At 41.3% G+C, this 24,786-nt stretch overlaps 1 protein-coding gene across 4 annotated transcripts in view; it reads left to right on the plus strand.

Moving 5' to 3' along the window:
- The window catches only part of glcci1a (glucocorticoid induced 1a), a 38,439-nt gene extending 16,780 nt beyond the window's left edge, over nucleotides 1-21,659 (plus strand). The window contains exons 3-8 of one of the 4 annotated variants that reach the window (XM_030063597.1): nucleotides 10,126-10,215; nucleotides 13,821-13,979; nucleotides 16,764-16,916; nucleotides 17,545-17,755; nucleotides 19,715-19,835; nucleotides 19,950-21,659. In XM_030063597.1, the coding sequence (XP_029919457.1) occupies nucleotides 10,126-10,215; nucleotides 13,821-13,979; nucleotides 16,764-16,916; nucleotides 17,545-17,755; nucleotides 19,715-19,835; nucleotides 19,950-20,268 (1,053 nt within the window). In that variant the 3' untranslated portion in view covers nucleotides 20,269-21,659. The remainder of the gene's footprint in view (nucleotides 1-10,125; nucleotides 10,216-13,820; nucleotides 13,980-16,763; nucleotides 16,917-17,544; nucleotides 17,756-19,714; nucleotides 19,836-19,949) is intronic. The other 3 variants (XM_030063599.1, XM_030063598.1, XM_030063601.1) reach the window with 3 other exon arrangements.
- The last annotated feature ends 3,127 nt before the right edge of the window (nucleotides 21,660-24,786 follow it).

The raw sequence follows: 24,786 nt of genomic DNA on the forward strand, positions 1-24,786 counted from the left end.
AATGAGGTTTTCTAAACAGTTTTTACTTGCATTTGGTGACTGTTTTAGGCTGGTGGTGTTGGAAAGGCCAAGTTATATAGATTAGGTATGCTTGCTATGTCATACTAAAATCTGCGCTTGGGTACATTGCATTCTGTCTTCGTCTTAAAGTTTGTGTTTCATTGCACTGTTCTAAGATTGATAGTTGGCCTATATAAATAAATGAACTTGAACTTGGTGGCTATGAAGAAGGTCAATTGAGCTTTTGCTCTGAGAGATTTAAACCAGGGATAATTTGATGTGAAATCAAGCCAAAATATGTGTGTGTGTGTGTGTGTGTGTGCGTGCGTGCGTGCGTGCGTGCTTGCGTGTGTACATATATATATACACACATATATGTATACACACTACCAGTCAAAAGTTTGGACACACCTTCTCATTCAATGCGTTTTCTTTATTTTCATGACTATTTACATTGTAGATTCTAACTGAAGGAATCAAAACTATGAATGAACACATATGGAATTATGTAGTAAACAAAAAAGTGTGAAATAACTCAAAACATGTTTTATATTTTAGATTCTTCAAATTAGCCACCCTGATTACTGCTTTGCACACTCTTGGCATTCTCTCCATGAGCTTCAAGAGGTGGTCACCTGAAATGGTTTTCCAACAGTCTTGAAGGAGTTCCCAGAGGTGTTTAGCACTTGTTGGCCCCTTTGCCTTCACTCTGCGGTCCAGCTCACCCCAAACCATCTGGATTGGGTTCAGGTCTGGTGACTGTGGAGGTCAGGTCATCTGCCGCAGCACTCCATCACTCTCCTTCTTGGTGAAATAGCCCTTACACAGCCTGGAGGTGTGTTTGGGGTCATTGTCCTGTTGAAAAATAAATGATCGTCCAACTAAACACAAACCGGATGGGATGGTATGTCACTGCAGGATGCTGTGGTAGCCATGCTGGTTCAGTGTGCCTTCAATTTTGAATAAATCCCCAACAGTGTCACCAGCAAAACACCCCCACACCATCACACCTCCTCCTCCATGCTTCACAGTGGGAACCAGGCATGTGGAATCCATCCGTTCACCTTTTCTGCGTCTCACAAAGACACGGCGGTTGGAACCAAAGATCTCAAATTTGGACTCATCAGACCAAAGCACAGATTTCCACTGGTCTAATGTCCATTCCTTGTGTTTCTTGGCCCAAACAAATCTCTTCTGCTTGTTGCCTCTCCTTAGCAGTGGTTTCCTAGCAGCTATTTGACCATGAAGGCCTGATTCACGTAGTCTCCTCTTAACAGTTGTTCTAGAGATGGGTCTGCTGCTAGAACTCTGTGTGGCGTTTATCTGGGCTCTAATCTGAGCTGCTGTTAACTTGCAATTTCTGAGGCTGGTGACTCGGATGAACTTATCCTCAGCAGCAGAGGTGACTCTTGGGCCTCTAGTTTCCCGGCGCAGCGCAGGGTGGCACAGTGAGGTGAACCCCGCGCAGAGCTAGTTTGGACCAGCGCAACCTGAGGTGCACACAGTTTGGTAGTTTGGCAGACCGAGGTGCGCTGAGATGGGAGTGGCGGTGCAGTAGGGAGAGGCCTCGACAGATTCGCCGAGGTGCACTCAAAGCTCACCATCTGAAACCACCACTGCGCTCCGCCTGCGGCTGTAGACCTCCATGTTGCGTGTGTAAATGTTCATTATGCTTTCTATAGATATAGATATATAGATAGAATTATGTGTGTGTGTGTGTGTGTGTGTGTGTGTGTGTGTGTGTGTGTGTGTGTGTGTGTGTATGATAAGTTTAAGAGCATTTTTTGGAGAACCTTTGGAGGTTTACATAACAGAATACTGTACTTCCACTCCCCACCTCCCATCATTCCTCCAGTCCTTATTCTCTGTCAGGCAGTCCAAAACATTTGTGGTTTGCTGCTCTACTTACTGATGTACCTAAGAATTATTATATAAGGACTGCAACATAGCAAAAGGTTTAATCATTATTTAAGAGGGCCACATAAAGATAAAAGCCTTTCATTTTGTGACATTGTGTGATAGAGCTGTAATAGCACCCAAGGGTTCCAGTAGAGCAAAGTTATGATACCAGAGTCTGTCAGTCATGTTGACATCCACATGACCTCATACATCCTGTTTTTATTCTTGTGCTCAGACTCAACTGCCTCATTGCTAAATCAGTTCCCTTGGCCATATTGGTATTAGGGTCAGACTGGTGTATGGCACAAATTTTGCCGTTTTTCATTTTAAATATGGAATATAGGCCAGTACATATTCTCCATCTCAAATATGATGCAGGTGGTTATAATAATACATTCGCAGTGTCACAATTTAGGTGACCTAAATGCTGTTTCAGAGGCTTTCCCACCCTTTAAAGAATTCTGGGGGAAATTCTAACAGTCACATTTGAAAATGCTGAATATTCAATTGTCACGAAAATGTGATTAAAAAAAAATCATAAAGCAGCAATTTTTAAATTAAAATGTGTGTTTGTGTTAGTTATTTGCTTTTTTGGCTGCTGGGCCAATGAGAATATTCCAGGGGCCAGTAAAACTGGTTTAAAAAAAAAAAATAAAATAAAAAGTTACATTGGACACTGAGATTTTTATTAATTTATATTTTGACCTTGCTGTGCTCCGATGGGATGACAGTTCAGTGTTGCACTATGTCTTTTATTGCTGTCTACAGGGAAGCTTCTTAACCCTGTAAAGCCTGAACTATGAAAGAATTGGCAGAAAATTCCAATTTTTTGAAACTGAACCCTTTATTTAGTCCAATAACAAAATGTAAAAAAAAAAAAAAGATTTTTCAAAAAATATGTTATTACACACGTTTTTTCTGTTGTATCATATATGACAGTACTTGAAGTGCCAATGGTCCAGGGTGAACAGGGGAAGTGTCCAAAGGTATACAACAGTATTTTGGTCAAGTATTGATTAAACTGAAAACGGAATGTGTTATTTGATAACGTGTATCATATATGATACAAATGGCTTTATAGGGTTAAAAGAAAACTTGCCATCCAACAGGCCACAGGTTGTCTTGTCATTCATTTTGTTTGTTATTGGTATTCAGGTAGCTCACTTGGGGGCGGCGTGGCCCAGGAGGTAGTGTGGTCGTCTGGTAATTGGCGGGTTCCCAGTTCAATCCCCGGGTCCTCCAGTGTGTGTCGAAGTGTCCTTGAGCAAGGTACTGAACCTCTCAGTGCTCCTGATGGACAGCTAGGCACCTTGCATGGCAGCCTCTGCCATCAGTGTGTGAATGTGAGGCAAACATTGTAAAGCGCTTTGAGTGGTCAGTAGGCTAGAAAAGCACTATAGAAATACAGTCCATTTACTATTTCACTATTTATCACTCCTGCCAGAATGCACTGTGTGACGCCACGTGGGGTTAAGGGTCAAAAACAGGTTAAAGTTCAACATAGTGTTAATATTTTTAATAACGTCTTCAAATTAATCATGTGTTAATGCTTTACCTTTGACAGCCCTGTATGCGTGTGTGTATACGTCTATCTATCTATATTACTGTATGTTACAGTTGGGCAGTCATTTCTATTTTATCCTGGCTACTTGAGATCGCTGATAGGCAGTCCGATCTCCATAGGGTGGTCACAGCATGCCAGTGAAATGTGACTTAGGTTTAGTGTTGAAGAGCAATTTGACATCTTGCATTGGGAATATCATGACTTGTGCCCAGATGCCAAAGGTGAGCCTCAGGATATTATACTCTGTCTGCAAGCTATGGAAAAGATGACAGCCAGTGAAGCACATGTAGACCACTAAATTATTTGTACTTGTACAGGTTCACCATCCTTCCATTGCTGCAGAACTGTCCCAAGCTAACACCACCAGCAGTACAGGTGCTGTTACCCAAAACGCACCTTGCAGTGTCCGTGGACTGTGTGTCTGTGCTTGGTGTGCCGTGACACAGACTCACAGCGTGTGACAGTATCACAGCATCATATTGCATTTAACATTATTACCTTGTCTTTATTATTACAATCGAAACCATATTTAAAACATTAACTGTTCTTATGGAGCACAGAGCAAAGCTGGTGACAACAGAGATACAGGTTGTCAGATCCATGAAAAAGAGATGGCAAGGATCTAAAATTCACTTGTCACTCACTGATTTTGGTGTGGATGGAGGAGTGGAGGAGTTGTCCATAATCGCCAGAAATCTCCTCAGCGTCCTCCTCTCAGCCACCACACCCACAGGGTCCAAGTTGGTCCCAAGAACAGGCCCAGCCTTCTTCAGCAGCTTACACACGGTTGCTGATATATAATCCTAGAATCCAACTACCAACTGGCACAAGCCTATTACATATCTATCTATCTATCTATCTATCTATCTATCTGTCTATCTATCTGTCTGTCCGTCTGTCTGTCTGTCTGTCAGTAGTTTAAATCTCCACAAAATTATTGTAATCAAAATTGTTACTAAAGTTTATGTTTCTTTGCCCCCCAGCAGAGCATGTGACAGTGTCAGTCAACCTCAGCCCACTTAATTCAGTTCTGGTGTTTGTACACATGGAAGCATCTCTGTGTGGAAGAGACCTGTGCTTGGCCCTGCAGTTTATTCTTGCTCAATAAGGAGATTACTTATATACCAAACTCTCAATTGGAAAACTTGGAAATACCCAAAATGGTTTATTCATTGACAGAACACATGCAACACATGGAGCATCAAGGCACTGTCATGTAGTCCTGTGTGTATGCTATTCAGATGAGTGAAAAGTCCAAAATGGCATTTTGGCAGCCCACATTTCCACGTTAGATATACGCTGTGTTTAGATATATGTTGAAAGGCCTGATGTTAGTTTGAAACTTTGGGTTAATTGTATGGTTATGGACGAGGGGATGAATATCGTCGGTGAAGGTTGTCACTGTTAAGATGAATGTATGTTGAGGTAAATAAAACCTGTCAAAATAGAAGCCTGCTTGCAGGCTCCCGGAATTCAAAGGGTTAAATGCACATTTGCTATATTTCTAGAGAAAGCTGCATCTTCAAAGCGGTCATCTTGGTGCTTCCTGGCACAGCGTGACCTGTTTACAGAAGGACAACCTTTGAAATGTGGCGTCTCACCAGAGATGAACGGGGCAGCCAGCCACTTTCGACAGCTGCTGGCAAGCAAACATCAGTGACTTGCTATCGGTCCTTACAATGCATATTTTCACTCATTTCGATCTGTCTTTGCACTATGGAAACAAGTGGGTCCACAGAGCCGGACTTTATCAGAACATAGGCAGCCATTTTCCTCTCTGTTAGATTCAAATGTTTGTCCTGCCTCACTTCTCCTTTTTTGTTCCCTGAAACAGAACAAAGGGGATGGACTGCATTTGCCATTTTGAGAGCTCAAAATCTCAGCAGCCATCACAGTAACAGTGGATTGATATTGATCAACAAACCTTGGTGCTGTGTAATGATGCTTTGCATCTCTGAACAGGCAAAAAATTACATATTATACTTTTAAGATGTTCTAAATATGGATTTTAAAGTTATGTTCTCTCCCCCTGTGATGATTTGGCGCTACATGCCATCCCCTAGGGTTTATGCCTAATTGTATCACAGTTATATATTATGGTCAGATTTTAGTGTTATACATGTTGATGATGTAAATATTCAGATCAAAGGTCAAGATTCTGGTCAAATTATTAAATAAAAGACATTAATGAATTTATTCATTAAATTATTGTATTGATTAAATATTTTTAAACTAGAAATGCCCAAACAAATCATTAAAAAAAAACAAATAATAATTTTCTGCCTGTAAATATATCTGTGTATACAGCTAGTGTGAGGGGACACTTGAATTTACCACATATTATTAACTATTTATGCCGGATTTTGGATATATTTCTTTGTGGAGATAAGAGTTATAAGTTATTGTTATCCTCTATGGAGTGGGAAGGTTATAACAATCTCCCATTTCAAGTCATCTCTTCAAGGGGTATCTCACACACCTAAGGGTTTATCAAAGTGATAATGCAGGGCAGCAGCTTACATCTTCCCTGTTCACATAATTACTTATTTATCACCTCGATGGTGCTGTGGAGGCCTCACTCTGCTTCCATTGTTGCACCAAGCACTGTTGGCTATTTGAGAGCCTTGCTGCTGTTCAACATGAAGAAGCCAGGCATCCATGTCAGGCATCATGCAGCATCACAACGTACAAAGGGTTGCACCAGGCTGATATTAGCCTTTAAGAACAAGTCAGGTATCAGCCAGTCAGCGTCTTCCACCTCAGATATGACGGAAGTTTACCTGATCACACAGCGAGAAATTTCATGACTTCAGCTTGAGTGTTTTCTTTACAAGTTTGACACCCAATCAGTTGTGTTTTTGAACTTAAAATCAACTCTAAGCAATCGCAGCATGTACTGCTTGCTTTTTTAAGTATGGCTGATTGTGTTATGCCTTAGCTACATTGAACATGTAACGTATGTGGACCATTTGCGGAGCGGATGCTGTAACACTACGCTTCCACTATAATCAATGAAACTGGCTGCATCAGGCGTGAGAGCAGTGCATAAGTGGTGTGTATGCGCTGCAGAGATCCACTTTACAAGCATAAAAATAGATCAGTCTTCTCGTTAGATCTTTTTACGCAAGGTGTGCACGGCCCTTTTACACAGAAATGGGTCATAAAGTATCTATATTTTAAATTACCAGTACACAGGAAATGGCTCCAGCTTTGATCACCTGTCAGCATTTGTTTTGCCAGAACCAGCGGGCGGTTGCTTAGTAACTTTATCCCTTACACTACAGCCTACTGTAGTCTGCAGATGTTAACTGACCCATATCACACAAACCCAGTGAAAAAGTCTCAAAGCGATGTGGTGGGTCCAAAAACTGAAGACACAATCCCAAAAGGAGCGCTCACCGTCTTTCCGTCTCTCACCGTGTAGCCTGTGCCTCACACACAACCCTAAGCTGTATGTGCACTGCAGCTATTCCACGACACATCTGCTCTGCAAACAGTCCGCATATGTTACATGTTCAGTGTAGCCAAGGCGTTAGTCTTTTAGATTTTGGAATTTGAATTTTTCATATTTTAGACAGCCTACATCAATGGATTCTGGGCCTTATTTACTGCTTATATTGACAGTTTTGCAATTCATGATGCTGTGTGGGAGATACCAGAACCTGAAAAAAATCCCACCTGTGTCTAATTACAGCTGGGAAGTTAACATGAATGGTCTTCCGTGTTGGTTTTTTGTATTTAGAGAACATCCCATATGGCATGTTTTTACCATCCACTTAGCAACCAGGTCATGCTAATAATAATATTCATTCATTCATTCATCTTCTAAACCGCTTATCCTCACTAGGGTCGCGGGGCTAATAATAACAATAATAATAATAATAATAATAATAATAAAAACATCAGATACTGTAATGTAGGCCTACACAAGGTTCAGTTAATTAATATTACCATACCAGTGATTTCACATGTTGAGCCTAATACAGCGGAAACAGACTGCAATGATCAGTTACAGTGATCAACTGCTTATCGGAATCAAAAAGAGACAGAATCATTCCCATACAAATGCTGTTAAAATAATTTGCTTATTGTAACAAAGTAGCCTGCTTACAATAATCATTTTGAGTAGCTATGTATGAAATACACTTAAACCACCACTAAGCTGTTGCTTAACATTTGCACTACTGACGTCACTGTATTTGTAAATAGTACGATACTCTTTTAAGATATAGCCTAATTATAATTTGGATAGCAATAAAGCATCAATTTAAAGCTAGCCCCCAATTGAAAGCAGTGTCCATTGTTACTGGCTGGGTAAGGCAACACGTTTTGATGGGTTACAACAAACATTCAAATCAAAACTAGCTTCTCCTGCTGGGGAAAAGCTCCTTTTTCTGGGCAGCAGCTGTGGCTTTTCCTCTTACATCCTACTCACTGCCTTGGGATAGTATGAGCACATTGGCTAAGGGACGGGTTCATTTCAGAGTTCATAATTGTCTATCTGAATTTGTTCAGGTTCAACCTGCAGATATGCTATTATTCCAACAGGTTACACGCTTCCAGAGTGTGTGTCTAATGTGTTTAATAAAGTGAAATCTCTATAGAGGGGGCCAAGAAAAAGTTAAACTCAAAGCCCAAGGGAATAAATATAGTATTAGTTAAAAGATTTGTTGGCTGTAATGTAATCTGTCTTTCCTAAATGGAGAAGCATCCAGCTGGTTACCATGGAGATGACAACTTGTGAAACAGATGTCTTCCAATGTTTTGAGCATAAAAAAAGCTTCAAATGTTAGTTTTTATCTGACAACCATTTAACAGCCTTAATACCTAGGTACCACTGTTAGCCCAGATGTAAGGATGTGTTTACACTGTCTGGATTTTGCCGCTAACAAGGGACTTGAGCTGGTGAAAAATACAGCGCAGTCAGTCAGTAACGATATGAAGAGCTTCTCTGTTGGTCTGTCCTGCCAGCTCTGGGTTGCTTCATCCCTCAAGTATTGGACCTGTTGCTGAAAATAAACAAATGGCCCTTTGAGTCAGAGCCATTAAGATGAGCAAGGCAGCAATTCAGTTTCCTCTGGGTGTCGGAGAGCAGAGGGAGACATTGTGTTGTTGACTGTATGTGTGTGGTAGATAGAGAGAGAGAGCACTCATGTACTGTAGCTTTCTCTGAATCACAGAGCCCAGCTCAGCTCAGTTTTCACTATGTGTGGGCGTGTGTGTCCCCATGCTCCCTCTGAATTTTTTCATCAGGAGGTGATGACTGCATCTGTCATATTGCCGGTGGTCATGGAATAGAATTTCTGGAATACCATGGAATTTTGAGAGGTATATTCCAGATGGAGGACAGTCAGGTACTTTGCTAAATTGTCAGGGAATATCAGGGGATAGGGTTAGGGTTAGGGCAGGTGTGTTGCTGAGGACCCACCACACTGCAGTGTCAAGTATGAGTATTTCGGTTCAAAAGCTGCAAAAATTGGTTTTATAATCTTATTGTTAAGGTTATGCTGACGGACCATAAAAGGTGGAACTCTAATGCAAGGGCAGTGCAGCACCAGGACAGTTTACAGCACGCACATGCTGCAGTTGCTATCGGAGCAGAGACGGAAACTCCAGCACGTACACTGTATGTTTATGAGTGGTGCTGCTGTGACAGTGAGACAAAGGTGATTTCCTAACATTACGTTGTTGCTGCGTAGCCCTGTGGCATGGCCGTCACCAGGCTTGGGCGTTCAGGGAAAAAGCCCCAGCCCTGAATGCTCCCAGTGTGCAAACGCATCCAGGAGCCAGATCCATAAAACTCTGTGTAGATTCTGAAAGTGTATGCACAAAGCCAGAAACATGCATAAGCATTCTTTTCAACATATAAATGTTTCATCAGATTAAAATAGAAAACTGTGCGTATGCATTGTTGTGTTTTTAAGACTTGCTCATTGAGGATATTCAGCCATATAGTATATCACATGGACCTGATCCATCAAGTGATTTCTCAGAAATGTATCAGTGATTAGTTTGTAGCTTATATCTAAACTGACATTACAAGGTGTATCACAACTAATAAAATAAAAAAGAATATTAAAGATTAAATAAAATGTTCACTCTGATTATAAATGAAATGGGTGACAAAAATTAATAAAACAAAAGTAATTAATCAGTCTTACCTTAAAAATTGTGCAGTAATTAAATCAGTGAAGGTAATGAGAACAGAAATATTTCACCATGACCAAATGTAGCGCCACTTATACAGTGTAATGGTAACTAGCTGCTGTGGGGAACAGCATCACCTCAGGTTGGACAGCTGAGGTATGTCAAATCTGGAACTTACCTATACACATTCAGTGTCGCAGTGACTTATTGAGCCCATAACATTTTCACATATTTTGCACTAGTTTTACCAGTTGAGCACTTAACAGCATATGACAGCTTCAGTCCAACTTGATTTCCACACTCATTGCATTGGATGATTTTTCAATCTAACTCTCGGGGAAACTAGACTGATCAAATCAACATTAACAAAACAGGCAGCTTGAGGTCATGGAAGTTCTCTGTCTTAGTTCTGAAAAGTCATAGAGAAGCAGAAGCCTTGAAAGAGAAGCCCTGTCAAACCAGCTGGAAATACCAGATATGCTGCTGGTAATGTTTAACTGTGATGTTCTTTTCAGACTCCTGGATGTTGGGTTGACGAAACAGGTGAGAAGAGGAACACCCACCAGCGTTCGGCGTCCTGGGGCAGCGCCGATCAGCTCAAAGAGGTACAGGACTCAAAAAAAATAGAAACACATTTTCACACTAACGTTTTCATCAAAATCACATGCTCCAGGTAGATCGTTGGCTCTGGTGCACTTTCTGTGTGAAGTGATAGTAGGCAACGAACATTATCGCAGAAGTGAGGAAATAAGAACTTGTAGCAGCTCTAAAGCTCAATTGTATATAATCTTATAGGCAAATCCGTCATTTTGCATGTGCTGAAACGATACACATTTACATCAAAGTTGTGAGTGTGCAACTTCCCTCTTCCCCTTGTCAAGTTGGCCTTGCCTACCAAACTACCAAAGCGTACTCCGTACACACTTATGCAACTGTTATTTGCAGTGGACATGTGATCAGAACCGTTGAAATGAAGTCAAAATAGGCCTGGCATGGTTCTTAAAAGAGATACTTCACCCATGATCATTTTTGTATGAAGTGCTCACCATGTGCTGCCTTCAATCCCTGATGAAGACAGTTTTATTTGTGTCGTCACAGTAAACTATTTTCCAAAAACACTAGCTATCTCTGACCTAATGGAAAAACCATTCATGATTTTATGATTTTACAACTACAAAATGCTATCAAAAGTTCCATGTAAAAGAACACAACCTTCAAACTGTATAATACAGTTGTGCATGCACAAATGTGTGTGTTTCACTGGATGAGCAATTTGGGCGGATGCGCTTGTGCACACGTTTCATGACTGCACAAGAGGATTTTGCAGAAGTGGTCTTTGGAACAAGATTTGAGCAAATATACATGTGTCTGGGAAGTACTAAGTGTACGACCGGGTACCGGAGACTTGGATTATAGAGCATTATGAGTGACATTTTTCAACTGAACTTTTGATAGCGTTTTGCTGCCGTAAAATCCTAAAATTACAGCCCCATTTTTTTCCACTGCATCAGTGATGGCCAGTGTTTTTGGAATATATGTTTCCTATGAAGGGTTGCAAGTAACATTTTCTCGGTCAGAGATGGAAGGCAGGACACAGTGAGTGCTTGATGCAAAAATTATGCATTATGGTTATCCCTTTAATGCCCATTGGCCCCACATTTAAGTGATGACATAGGCGCTAATCAAACACAGTTGCTGTAGCATTGCCATCATCTTTTGGCTACACAACCTCCTGTTTGACCTCAGGCGCAGCATGTGTGGCTTTATGTTTCTGGCTTTATGTTGGCGTATGTCCGTCACTGAAGCCTGCAGCCAGTATGGCGCTATCAGCCCCTCTCAGCTCCACCCTGCTGATATTCAGCAACGGCAGGGAGGTGGTAGATAACGCTATCTCTGTCTTAACTGCCTACTTCCCCTCTTTGCAATGGCCATAACCCACTGCAATTTATGGGCGTCCAGGCCCCAGCTGGCTTCTCTCCGCCTTCTGCAGCAGAGGGAACAATAACGGCTAGCTGGATGGCAGCTCAGTCCTCTGTAATGTGTGCACAGGCACGTTACTGAGTTACAGAGGCAGGGCTGCAGAAGAGGAGAGAGCTGACACAGATGCCATAGATGTCAATAGACTGGAGACTAGGAGGAAGAGGAGAAGGGGGAGACCCCAGGAGTGCAGCTGGTCTGGAGGGGTTATATAAAACTAAAGATAACGAGCCTCATCTGTCTGATCCTGCCTCTGTGTCTGATTGATTGACTTGGTCTGTCTCATGTGTTATAGGCTGGTATTTGCATGTCAGAGCAGGTGCACTATGGTTTTTCACATTTAGGATTCATCGATAAAGTCAATACCACAGCTGGAGACTAATCATGTTAAAACAAGTTAGTGCCACTGTTTTATTACTTGTGAAAATGTCAATACACTTTGATATCATTTTGTACCTGTTGCATGGTGCATCTTTGTAGATTCATTCACACTGTGACTTAATGATTTACAAGTCTTTAGATACCTAAGTGGATGTCACTGAAGTCACTGAAGTATGGCACTGCTGTACAAAAGCAACACATTGATCTGACCTGCATCTGGCATTGTCTGCACCCTATAGTCTAAAGTCACACCCTGGCAGTGTGCACTGTTTCCTGCAGAAAACCTCAGAAGTGAATGGCTTGTGTTAAGCTCAGGGAAGGTCGAGAAGGAAACAAAAGCTTTCAGGTTTACAGTGTGTAACCGGTTCCATGGCCAAAGAAAAAGGGATCACATATCAGCAGTTTCAGACAGAGCCCTCTTTGATAAGTGCTCCATGTTGGAGTATGTGTTGCTTTGGCCTGTTGTGTTGCTATAGTAATGGCCTTGGGAGAAGAGGGACAGCTTAAGAATCATCCTCAGCCCATATAATGCAGTGAAAAAACAAGTATGGACATGTTCTGGGGTAGTCTCTCTCTCTCTCTCTCTCTCTCTCTCTCTCTCTCTCTCTCTCTCTCTCTCTCTCTCTCACTCTCTCTCTCTCTCTCTCTCTCTCTCCCTCTCTCTTTCCCTCTCTCTCTCTCTTTCTCTCTCTCTCTCCCTGTCTGTCTGTCTATCTATCTATCTATCTCTCTCTCTCTCTCTCTCTCTGTCTCTCTCTCTCTCTGTCTCTCTCTCTCTTTTTCTCAAAGATAATGTTGTTTGGCTGCTGTAACTACAGAACCTAACAAACATAACTGAAACAGCATTAACCAGTCAGTTAATCACTCTATATTGTGTAATCTGACTCATGTCTCTCCACTGCGCCTCCCTTTAGTGGCTTTCACAGGGACTTACATTAACACTAAATAAACACTATTAGCTGTATCTTAGATTAGTATCAAGTGAATTTGCAAATTCAAATGGACTTTTTATGCTGACTACCTATTAAATCACTGACTTTGTAGTCTGTGCTCTGGTATTGCCTTATACATGGATAACAGGAACTCCACAGTGCATGCCAGGCTTTCTAATGCCTCTCTCTGCTAGCACCCTTGGAAACAGTGACATCTTGTGCCTGTATTTTGCAATAACACAAGGTAACACTTGTTAATATGGGGCGCATAGTAAGTAAATCTATTTGTTTTGCAGCACTGTTTTTTCCACGCATTAAATGACTTACATGGTATATGAACCACATAATAATTACATATACATGATAAAAGGAACAGTTTCAAAAAAATGTATATTATATCCCTCCTAGCTGTTATACAGGACAGTAATGGTACTGTTTTTCTCTCATTTTCACTGAGTGCTGGATACTGGCTGGATGTTTTTCAGAATGTTAGCTGGGGTGAAGTCCACCTCAGTGATAGGAGGCTAACAGTTAGCATGTGGAGCATCCAGCCAGTATCCAGCACCAGCACTATGTGATGATGAGCTACAGGGGAAGTGAAATAATGTTTTTAAAATTATATGTTTTTTATTTTTCATTTTCTTCATATAATTTTTTTTTTTTTTTTTTTTTTTTTTTTTTCAAATCATCAATCATTGTCATGGTATCCACTTCTGCCTAGGTTCTCCCTCCCATATCTCTCCCCTTACTTTCATCTATATTGACAAAATAAATGTAAAATGTCCACCAAACATTTGATAATGATTTATTGTAATTTAATTATAGCAATGTACTGGCCCACGAGCCTCCCTGATGTTTTATATCTCACTTCTGATGTTTTCATTGCTCATGGCTACTCTCTCTATCCTGTTGTTTTCCAGCAGATCGCCAAGCTCCGGCAGCAGCTCCAGCGCAGCAAACAAGGAGGACGCCACAGTAAAGACAAAGACCGCCTTTCCCCCCTCCAGTGCAACGTCATCAACTACAGTGTCCTGAACAGTACCACCAACAGCACCTTGACTGCGGCTAGCCACGCTCAGGTGGGTCGTCTAGAGCTGACTTAACAACTTAAAGGGATAGTTCACCCACTTTTGAAAATGGCTGCTATGTAGGACAGTAGTGGTGCTATCTTCCTCTCATTGTTACTGAGTGCTGGATACTGGCTGGATGCACCAAATGCTAACTGTTAGCGTCCTGGCATTGAGGTGGACTTCCCCCCAGCTAACCCTCTGAGAAATAACCATCTTCATTCATTCAAAGAAGGTTTAACATCACTTTCCAAGTGTCACCCTCCAGAACTAGCTGCTTTAATCCACTCAAATTGCTAAATAGTTTGAGCTGGATGATGTGAAGCTTTTTACAGCCTGAAATTACATTTAAAAAAGTATTTTAAAATCTGACTGCTTGTCCACAGTTACAGTGGTAGTGGCAGTTTTTTCTGGTTTTCAAAAAACACTGAAAAGTGTGAAATGTGTGTGTAGAGAGGAGTGAGGAAACAACTACCGTATTTCCCCAATTAATAGCCCGGGCGTTTAATACGCCAAATCAACTTGGACCCCAGGCGTTTAAAAGAACCAGGCGGCTATTCGCTGCAGGCCTTTATTTATTTTTGCACAGACCTGCACCAGGCCATAAAATGTGATGACAGGTACTGTCCAACATATTTACAGTCGGTCGATTTAAGATTACGGTAGACCCTTTTTTTCTAACGTTAGCTAGCGCTCTTATTTTGACAGAAAACGGAAGTGCTGCACAGTTATTGTGCAGCTAACTGTTTACTTCTGCAAAAATAAGGTGAATAGCTTTATTTTGGGTTTACCTCGTTATAATGCAAATAATCGCCCTGGCGGTTATTCGGGTGGGCGTTTAATACGCAAAATGGGTGCAGACCCCAGGCGTTTATAAGAACCAGGCGGCTATTTGCGGCCGGGCGATTAATTGGTGAAATACGGTAAGCTAGCCAGTAAACTAGCTACAATGTAGCTAGCCCAAAGTAGCTTCATAACTGAAGAAACCAAATGGCAGCAAACTTAAGCAATCTACTTGTGTCTCTGTGGTGGCTACTGCTCCTCTGGCATGGAGTGATACAGAAAGTGGATTAATAATGTTAGCTGGGGGGAAGTCCACCTCAGTAGCAGGAGGCTAACAGTTAGCATTTGGAGCATGCAGCCAGTATCCAGCACTCAGTAACAATGAGAGCAAGTTGGCACCGCTACTGTCCTACAAAACAGCCAGAGTGTAAAATAAAATCAAAATTTTCACTTTAACTCATAAATAGGGCTGGGCGATATGGCCTCAAATCAATGTCACGATATATTTGAGCATGCACTTTTTTGCATGCCTGAAAAGTGCGACTCTAACTCTGTGCTGTCTGAGAATAACTCAAGAAAATACATATTAAATACTTTTAGTTAAATTTATTGAACAACTGACAATCAAACCAAGTTTAAAAGTATAAAATATGACAAGCAGGTCCTCCTCGACTGATTCTACTTCGACTACCTCAGTTGCAGTCGCAGCCGCTTCTACATTTGAGCCGTCCTCCGTTTCCTCAGCGTCTCTTTCCCTTCTTGTTGCAGACTGGAGGGGATGGAGTCAGGTGACTCCACACGCTGTACATGTAGTACAGCGTCTTAAAGGGACATGAACAGGCCTACCTACACACAGCCAAAAAAGACAAAAACGACTTTTATTTTGTTTTTTTAAAATACCGAACATACCGACATGAGCAAAGTGACGTCGGTTATCGTCATAAATTTCGGTATCAGTAAATTTTCGGTATATCGCCCAGCCCTACTCATAAATCATATTTGATTACAGTATGTTCTGACTGATTTGAGGAATCTCTCTGAATGCCAATCAAATCATTATATCTGTTTTTTTTTATATCTTTTTGGCCTTAATACTAACCCACTGTATATAACCCTTTGTCAAAATGGCTTGACTGTCCATATAACACAGCAGGTTTTGCAGGTTAGTAGCGCTCTTAATTGCTCCACAAATGGCAGCTAGTGATTAGCTTTAAGAGCAGTTTTTAGTTAATGCTGTGCTGACTTGAGTAGGAGGAATTTAGCCATTTTAGGGGCAAAGCCATATGGCCTTGATTGTCTGAAAATTTTCAAGGGCACAAAGGCTTCATGCCAGGAAGAAGGCCATTATGTAAATTATGACAATTTTAGATCCAAGGAAAAAGATAATCATATTTTAACACCATCTGTAGTTACCACTGTCAGAGGATAAACATTATAATATGTCATGTTACTTATTTATTAACTTCATTCTGTCCTGTTAATGTTGATGTTGTCACTCACATAAATCACAAGGTCTGGTGGTATTTCTCAAATAATATACCAGAACAACTTAAGTAATGTGGGAACTTAAAAAGATAGATTGTTTTTGTGACATTGTTCCAAATATGTTATTTGGATATTATGGCCAAATGTAAGTGCAACAATGTCCAGGGCCATTGTAGCCATGATTCAGTTGCTCCCCTGATGCTGACCTGAACGTACGGTATCGCAATCTCAGTGTGACATCCATGACAAATACAGAGCTTCATTATTCTATCACAGACATACTTTTTGTGTTGCATTTTTGTTTAAAGGTCAAGAAGCATTTGTACTTTAGAACAGGACAGGTAATATAAGCTAAAAGTACCACAGGCTTCACTGTGTGCACTAAAGACAGATGTTATTGCATGTAGTGAATATAACCCAGCTGCACGAACTCTGGACACAGTCCAGGTACAAAAATCATGTTAATGGCAGGTGGGAAGGGGGCAACAGATTTCCTAACTGGAAATACCCACTGCTTCCGAATTGCAGCAGTTTTCCATGTCGAAGTCGGCCCAGATGCCGCTGTCCAACATCACAGTGCCAAAGCCCTCCATCTCTAGGGTGCCCAGCAGTATGGAAGGCATCAACCATGAGCTGGAGAAGGTCTTCATCAAAGACAACGGTGAGAAGGAGGAGCTCAAGGTGGGTCTGCCGTTTGGATTTATCCTCACTTTCATTCATTCACAGGCTGACTTTTTACATTCTTAGCCCTTATATCCCACATACACCAGTCATATGTTTTCTGCTGTTTTTTAAATGTGTGTTGGCAAGTGTTCCCTGATATGAGTTATTGAATACCAATATCAGTAGTTTGGGATTGAAGCTGCTTATAACTGGTATTTATGCTGATGTTCTGATCTCTAAGTGTTTACAGCCTCAGGCTGCATTCAGATGGCTTTCACAAGCACCAATCACAAGAAATTGTAGATTTTTTTTTTCCAAAACATTTTTGCCAGTTTTGAGTGTATGTGTGTGTAAATAAATAAATAAATAAATACATACATACATACATACATACATACATGCATGTATTCATTTATTTATTTAATCTTTATTTCTTGAGCTAAGTGTCTGGAAATTTTTTTGCTAATTTTCTAGCACATAAAGTTTTTTCTAATGTTCCGGTATTATTTTTCCAGTATTCAAAAGAAATCAAGGGAATTTGCTCAGGTTTCAAAGGGTTAACTTTGAGCTTTGATTATCTGTTGTTTTTGTTTTGCTTTATTTTGTTTTTCCACTTCCTTCCCTACTGTCCATCTGCACACTGCAGGCTCTGGAGGTTCCTGATGGGCGGCGGGCTCCTTTCCCTCCCCAGCAGCGCAGCAGCAGTACCCGAAGTGTCGACACCCAAACGCCCTCGGCACCCGGCAGGTCCAGCAGCTGCTCCAGCCTGTCACCCTGCCCCTCGCCTGCCTGCCCACCGGGATCCCACGACGGCAGTCCATACTCCACAGATGACCTACTGTATGACAGAGATAAAGGTAAACCGCCACAGCTTGTTGAAGCACAGACATGAAGAGTGGATGACAATAGTAGGCTATTTTGAGCTTATATGAGAAATAACTTTTTGTCCAGTCAGCGTTGTCCATTTTGTTTTTTTTTTTTGTTTTCTTTTGTTTAATGGTGACAATGCAAAATTGAGGGTTGATTGAAGTAAGGACCAGTTAAACTCAACTAATAACAAAGAACATTAAACAAGCACATGATTTATCAGGAAGTCAGGCCTCATCTGCACTCATCCTTCACATTTTATTCTTAGCTCACTTAAAAACAAAAAAGTAGGAGGTTTTCACTTAAATTTTTGCATAACATGGCCAACCAGAGAAATCTTCCAAAAAGAACAAAGGGGAAAAAAATCAAAATCAAATACTACAATCTACTGAGTGTCAAGGTAAACACAAATAATAGGCAGAAGGTGCTGCATTAGCTCATCGACTCTTTTCTGGTATGTCAGTATGTCCTAGTATGTCGACATGTCTTTTCTTGTAGCCTTCGTTTCTCATACATGGATAATGAGTTTGTTATATCAATTTGTTGACATTTTGACATGAACTTCCTTGGAGCAAGCTTAAAATTTAGTCAGAGGTAGCTGGATGCATGTCCATGACTTTTTGAGCTCACCCCATTCCTGAATTCACTTCCAGGTATGGCTACTCCTTTCTTTAAATATGAGCTAATAGATAAAGGTGTTGGTATGAACACTAAGATCCAGCACACCAAGATCCTTTGCTGTTTGAAAGATACACATTCATTAAAATAATTTTCACTGAGTTAAATGTATACAGGGAGAAGAATTTGAAATTAAAATAAACAATCTCATTTAACTCTTACTGTTTTCTAAAATGCAAGTAAGTATCCACACATTTTGAAGTGATGATTATATTATGGTAAATGATTAAAAGAATAGCACTAGAAACTCACCTTGAAACATAATGTTTACCCTGACAGTGACGAATATGGGACTAACCTAGATGAAAGCCAAAAGCACCACAGCTGCATTAAATTACAGAGGAAAAACCAAATAATGGGCTAGCAATGTGCAGAGTCTTAACGAGAGTTTATCCTTTGCCATGCATTGATATTTTGATGGTGTGAACTCATTTTAGAGGTTTTGGCCGTGTTGCTCAGTTGCAGTGAAACAAACAGCTGTCTTTTTGAAAGCAGTATTGACCTTTGATAGAGTGTTGGGTTGTCTAGTTACATGGGCAGGATATGAGTCCGCATGTTGGTGAAATATCCTCATTAGTTGCTCCGCACTCTCCTGGTCTGCTTATTCAGTCTACATTCATTTCCTTAGTACAGCAGAACAGGTTCCAAAAAACAACAATCCCTGGTACCCATTTTTAAGGAAAGTAAACTGATCTTTTTTTTTATTTTCCTATTTGAACTGCAAAGTAGATCTAGCAGGTAGTGTCTGCAGAAGAAGTCCACATTGCCTGACATGTAGCCATCATGATTGGTTTGTCTAGTGAAAGTGTTATTTTGGGAGCTATTTTGCTGTCCTATAGAGGTAAATATATATATGAATACAATATTGTGGATAAGCAGCCTAGAGGAGCATGGAGCAACTAAGGAAATTTCACCAATTCCACCAATTTAATTTGGCGTCATCTAACACCCTAGAAACTACACAACCCCATACTCTACTAATATTCAGTTTTGCTGTAGTCATGGCACTGTGCCAGACAGTTGTGCTGTGTGTTGATGATGGTTTCAACCCTCTGCTCATATTCCCTTTATTTCAAAACATAATACATACTTATCCAAGACAAGTACATGCAAGTTTGACAAATAAATCCAACTGTGTTTTAGGAACCAAGTTGCCTGAATGACAGTTAGTCAGATAATTTGATTTGGCTGAGATCCAAGTAGCATGAGGTAGTTTAGCTACATATAGAACAGGGGCATCAATGATAAACCCTGTATTTCTGCATTCACAGACAGCGGAAGCAGCTCACCACTGCCCAAGTTCGCTTCTTCACCCAAACCCAACAACAGCTACATGTTCAAGCGGGAGCCCCCAGAGGGCTGTGAGAAGATTAAAGCCTTTGAGGAGATGAGGTATGAACTGTTAGATACTTGTGTCAAATCCAAATGCCACTCAGCCGCCTGTGAGAGGTGTGACGAGCGTTTATTCACGTCAACATTGCGTGTACTCCCTCTCCCGCTGTGCAGCTCCAGGCAGTCCACGTCAGCATCGGTCCCTCTCTTCTCTTGCCCCGACAAAAACAAGGTCAACTTCATCCCGACAGGCTCGGCGTTCTGCCCCGTTAAACTCCCCGGTACCCTGCATCTCACCCCGGCTTCGGAGCCCGAGGAGGACGACCCGGAGGCGGGCCCCAGCTCGGGGCCTCAGGGGGCCACATCACTGTACAGCGCCCCCACTCAGGTCTCCACCAGCACCAGCACAGACGACCCTCCAGAGGAGCCCAGCTCACCTTCCCACACCTCAGAGACTGCAGCCTCCCAGACAGACAGCCCGGCCATCAGCTAGATGTGAGCAGAGCTGGTCTCTGCCTCGGGATTCATGCTAGCAACCACCAACCACCATGACCGACTGACCTACTGACGCCTCCCTCTCCTCTGCTGAAGGAGCTTCCCTCTCTCTGTGCTGAACCCCCTCCCGCCTTTCTCTCTCTCTGCATGACGTAGCAACAATGTCCTGAACAACAATCACCACCACCAACACCACAAAGACAAGCCACCTTAATGTTCTGTCCTGCATATTGTCTAAGCACTGTTCTTGGCAGGGATAGACCTGATGTTTCAGAGGTTAGAATATGCCGGCATCTGAGGGAAGGAATGGAATACTGTGTATGGGGGGCATGCATTTTAAACTGGTAATATGTTTATGATTAAATTATGTGTTGTGTTCTGTTTCAACATTCACAGTATGAATAAGCTCTCTATACATATATACACATATATCTCTATGAAAAGAAAGAAAAATGCTTGTTAAAAAAAAAATCCAAAACTGTGTATTGCTGTGTTATGTACCCAACAGGAAAAACAGCTGTACTATTCAGGATTATGTTTACACTATCCAGGTCACATTGTCGAACCCTCTCTGAAGAAAAAAATGCAATCAAAAATAATTTGGGCAAAGGAAAAGACAAAATGGCCACAATTCGTTGCACAGTGTCTGCATCTGGCCTCGCTTCAGGTATTTCACTCGGAGTCTATACTCAGGTAATTTGGAATGTATGTCCATACAAATATCTGCAGCTTGATTAAGCAGAACAGTTCCACTTAGCAGTCACTCATTTACTCCCGTTGTTTTCTCATCTCCAGAAACATTCCTTGTTGTTACAGAGTTTAGTCTGAGATTCGACTTGTGCTCGCTAGATGCAGAGGGTATAGGGTTCAACTAGACTGTGCTGCCTGGTTGCCTTTTTGACTGGTGGTGAGGTACTGTATGGACCAGACACACTGTGACCGATAGCATTTCTGGCTGTGTGTGTACTGATAGAAGCATGCTTCAGAGGGACTTGGATGACATGGATGTCTTACTAGTTGGAGCCTCATGACAGTGTGTGGTTGGGTCTTCTTTGCTGTGACGGCGGACTTCTGCGGTCACAGGAAGACAAACCAAACGGAGAAGCCTTTGGTTCGGTTCAGGTGCAGATTGGAGTTCTAGTGAGTCAGTAATTTTCAGAGGCAGAAATAAGCTGACTGGTTGAGTTAGTCATCAGTAGGCAAAAGCCACAGAGACAGCTTTTTGGAGCGCATGTTAGCTTACTGGCAACCTTATATAACAAATAAGGCATGGTGGTAGAAGCAGAAATTATATTACCTCCAAGAATATGTGAGGCCACAACCTGGGTTAGGGTTAGAACTGGGCTAAACAGAGTCAGATGAACAGCGATCAGTGGGACTATACACTGGTGAAAAGATGATGGACATTACCACGTGCTTAGATTAATGAAATCTGCACTGCAAAAAGTCAAAATCTTACCAAAATCTTATTTGTCTTATTTCAAGTAAAAATGTCTTATTTCTAGTTAAAATATCTCATTACACTTAAAATAAGACATGATCAGCTCAGAAATTACTTGTCTTTAAACAATTTTCAATTTTGCCAATGGAACAAGCAAATTTTTACTTGTGACACAAGTGAACAAGAAAAAATTTGCATGTTCCATTGGCAAACTTTGTTTCTTGGGGGGGGGGGGTTCTCTAAAATGGTCACACAATAAACGAACATTACATAGCCTCAATACCAGTGGAAATCTGAAATTGACATCATCACTTCAAGTGAGCCATACTAGCCTTCTGTTTCCATTGGCTGCAGCAGAAGTGTCAGTGAAAACAGAAATGATGGAGTCGTGTTAAAGTGAAGTCTAGTGAGAAGACATGGGGTAACAGAGGCACTCACTATTGTGATGAAAACAAATGAGCCATACTAGCTTACAGCTACCCAAACAGGACAGTTAGCTAGCGTGCTAACCTTGATCATGGATGCCATGGTCATGCATGGAAAAAGTAAGTCATTTAGTTCCTTCAACACTATTCGAGTTTGCCAGTTAGCCAACTTGCACTCTGAAGAACTGTGGGTCTTTTGGCAGTTTAAATCAACCAGTGAGATTACCTCTGCCTCCTGAGAATAGTGTGCACAGCTAAAACATCAATCTGCAATCAGGTAATGTCCAAACTAAGACTGTTAGAAAAATGCAGATAAACACAACGCTATTCCGTTGAGTGCATTCAATGAGATTTTAGCATTTTAAACATAAATACTCATTACTTCATTCCCAAAATATCCCACAGCCTTTTGATGCAGTTGCTTTAACAAACTAGCTACCATGAGATCTCCAGTTGCCAATACAGTGGCAGGTTTATCTTTTTGATGCACAGAAAAAAAGGATTACACTGGCCTGTCTCTTTCTCACTGGATGTTTTTATTGATAAGTGTTGTAGGCACCACAAAGGAAGAAAACTTCTTAACATCGCATATATTAGTCTGTGAAAACCACCACCCCCTGTACAGGCTGCACAACACTGTTAATTGAACATTACCATGCCCAAGTGTAAATGATCCACAGTTTTCTTTTTCCAAACATTCAAGTCAAGAGGTAAACATAATCAGAAACATTTATTTTGGTATCTTATGTGCTCGTGGAATCCCTGCATTGATGCTCCATTCATATTTTGTATATATGTGGCTATAAGAGAGGCTCAATGCAATTTTGTGGTTTCTTATTAAATTTCAGCACCTTATTAAGAGATATAGCTTATCCAGTGTCCTACGTACATGTGGCATTGGTAAACTAGATGTGTGCAATAATAGGAAAAAGGTGTTGTCCTCCCGGATGTTGTCCGCTCCTCTTCGACACGTCCACCTCATCTTCTGCATTCCTTTGGTTTTGAGTATGGGGGCTGGATCAGCATGTTGTTTGTTGCTAAAGCCATCAATCGATACAAAAACCAGCACTAGAGTGACCAGAGCACATCACTGGCAGGTCAGAGTGTTCATCAACTTACGACATGATGCTCCTTGTGTAACCTGCAGTGTCAACGTTCATGCACAATGGCAATAAAAAAAAAAGAAAAATTGGTTGTTTAGTCCACTTTTTAGTACTCTGAGTGTGTACAGCTGAAAAGGGAGCGAGTCTTAGCATTTGACTTTCGGGGTATGCGGAACAATTGTACACAAATGTATCCCAGAACAACAGCAGTACCAACAAAGTCACCAACTCCATGTTGTTGAGAGCTACCATACACAAAGACTCAAGTTTTGTTTTTTTGTTTTTTTCTTCCTGTGTACAGACACACTGATGATGCGTGGAAAGAGCAGAATCCCTCTTTCACCTCTGTATTTGCTGAAGCCAGTGTCACAAGGTTTCGCTTACGAATCAAAAGTCAAGAAAAATGGACTGAAACAAGCCTTACAGCATTTGGCTTTCCTCATTACGGCTTATCATGCCCCTGGTGTGTGCACAATGGCGTTTTATTGGCGAGTTATAGCCGATGAGCTTGCTTAGTACAGTACATAGATCCACTGGTGATGTCCGGTCACCATTACCAAGGCCTGGTTTCCCAGAAGCAGCTTGGCAGCATCATCATCACCCTTGTTCTGTTGGTTTTCAGTGGAGCGACGGCTACAGTTACACTTGTCAGTTCAGCAGAGTTTTTTTGAGGTCTGGACTGAAGATTTGATTTTATGAGATCACAACATTCACTGTTGCATGGAAGTTTAAAATTTAAATGTCAGTTTTCATAATGTCTCTCCGTGGCATTTCCTGATTCACTTTCTGTTTCAGTGCTGTTGGACTGACCAACTGTAAACTTGAAAAATAACAATGTGCACCACAAAAGGCTCAAAAACAAACAATCAGAAACCACACACTTCTCTCTGTCAGTGTCAAACTATTTATACCAGACTATTATTTCATTATATTGAAAATCTCATCAGATGGTTTGAACCTACATCTGGAAGAAGGATGTTTTTGTTTTTGTTTTTTGAGCAGATAACCTGCACCTTTCCAGGTGCGCACTCTTACTTTTCAAGTTTCCAATGTGAAAATCCTGCAGCACTGGTGCAGAAGGTGGATCTGGGAAAGGTCATGGAGGGATATTATGAAAACTGACATCTGAATTTTAAAACTCAGTACAGCAGTACAGTACAACTGAGCAAGGAAAAATTAGTCACAACTCTTAATTGTTTCCAGTCTTCAATCTTGTGACTCCCAAAATCCGGTAGCCTTTTTAGTGTTAAATTTGTGCCTGTATTATACTTTTCCCCGCCCTTTGTGCGTTATGGCTGGATTGTGAGATCACAATCATAATGCCAGACAGACCACTTCTAATATTTAGTTTTGAAGATCTCACAAGTGCGAGCCTCCAGCGCCGACACAAAATGTCCTGGCATGGTCACATGATTAAAGGCCATTGCCCCCCCAGGTGTACCTGTAGTCTGGGATCTTTGTAAATGCTGTGTTTTTGGGAAACCAAGCCAAGATGCCACATTATGATTTCTTGTTTTCTGTATCGGGATGGCCACATGTGGCTGATT

The sequence above is a fragment of the Myripristis murdjan genome, chromosome 11, assembly GCF_902150065.1.
Source record: "Myripristis murdjan chromosome 11, fMyrMur1.1, whole genome shotgun sequence".
NCBI lineage: Eukaryota > Metazoa > Chordata > Actinopteri > Holocentriformes > Holocentridae > Myripristis > Myripristis murdjan.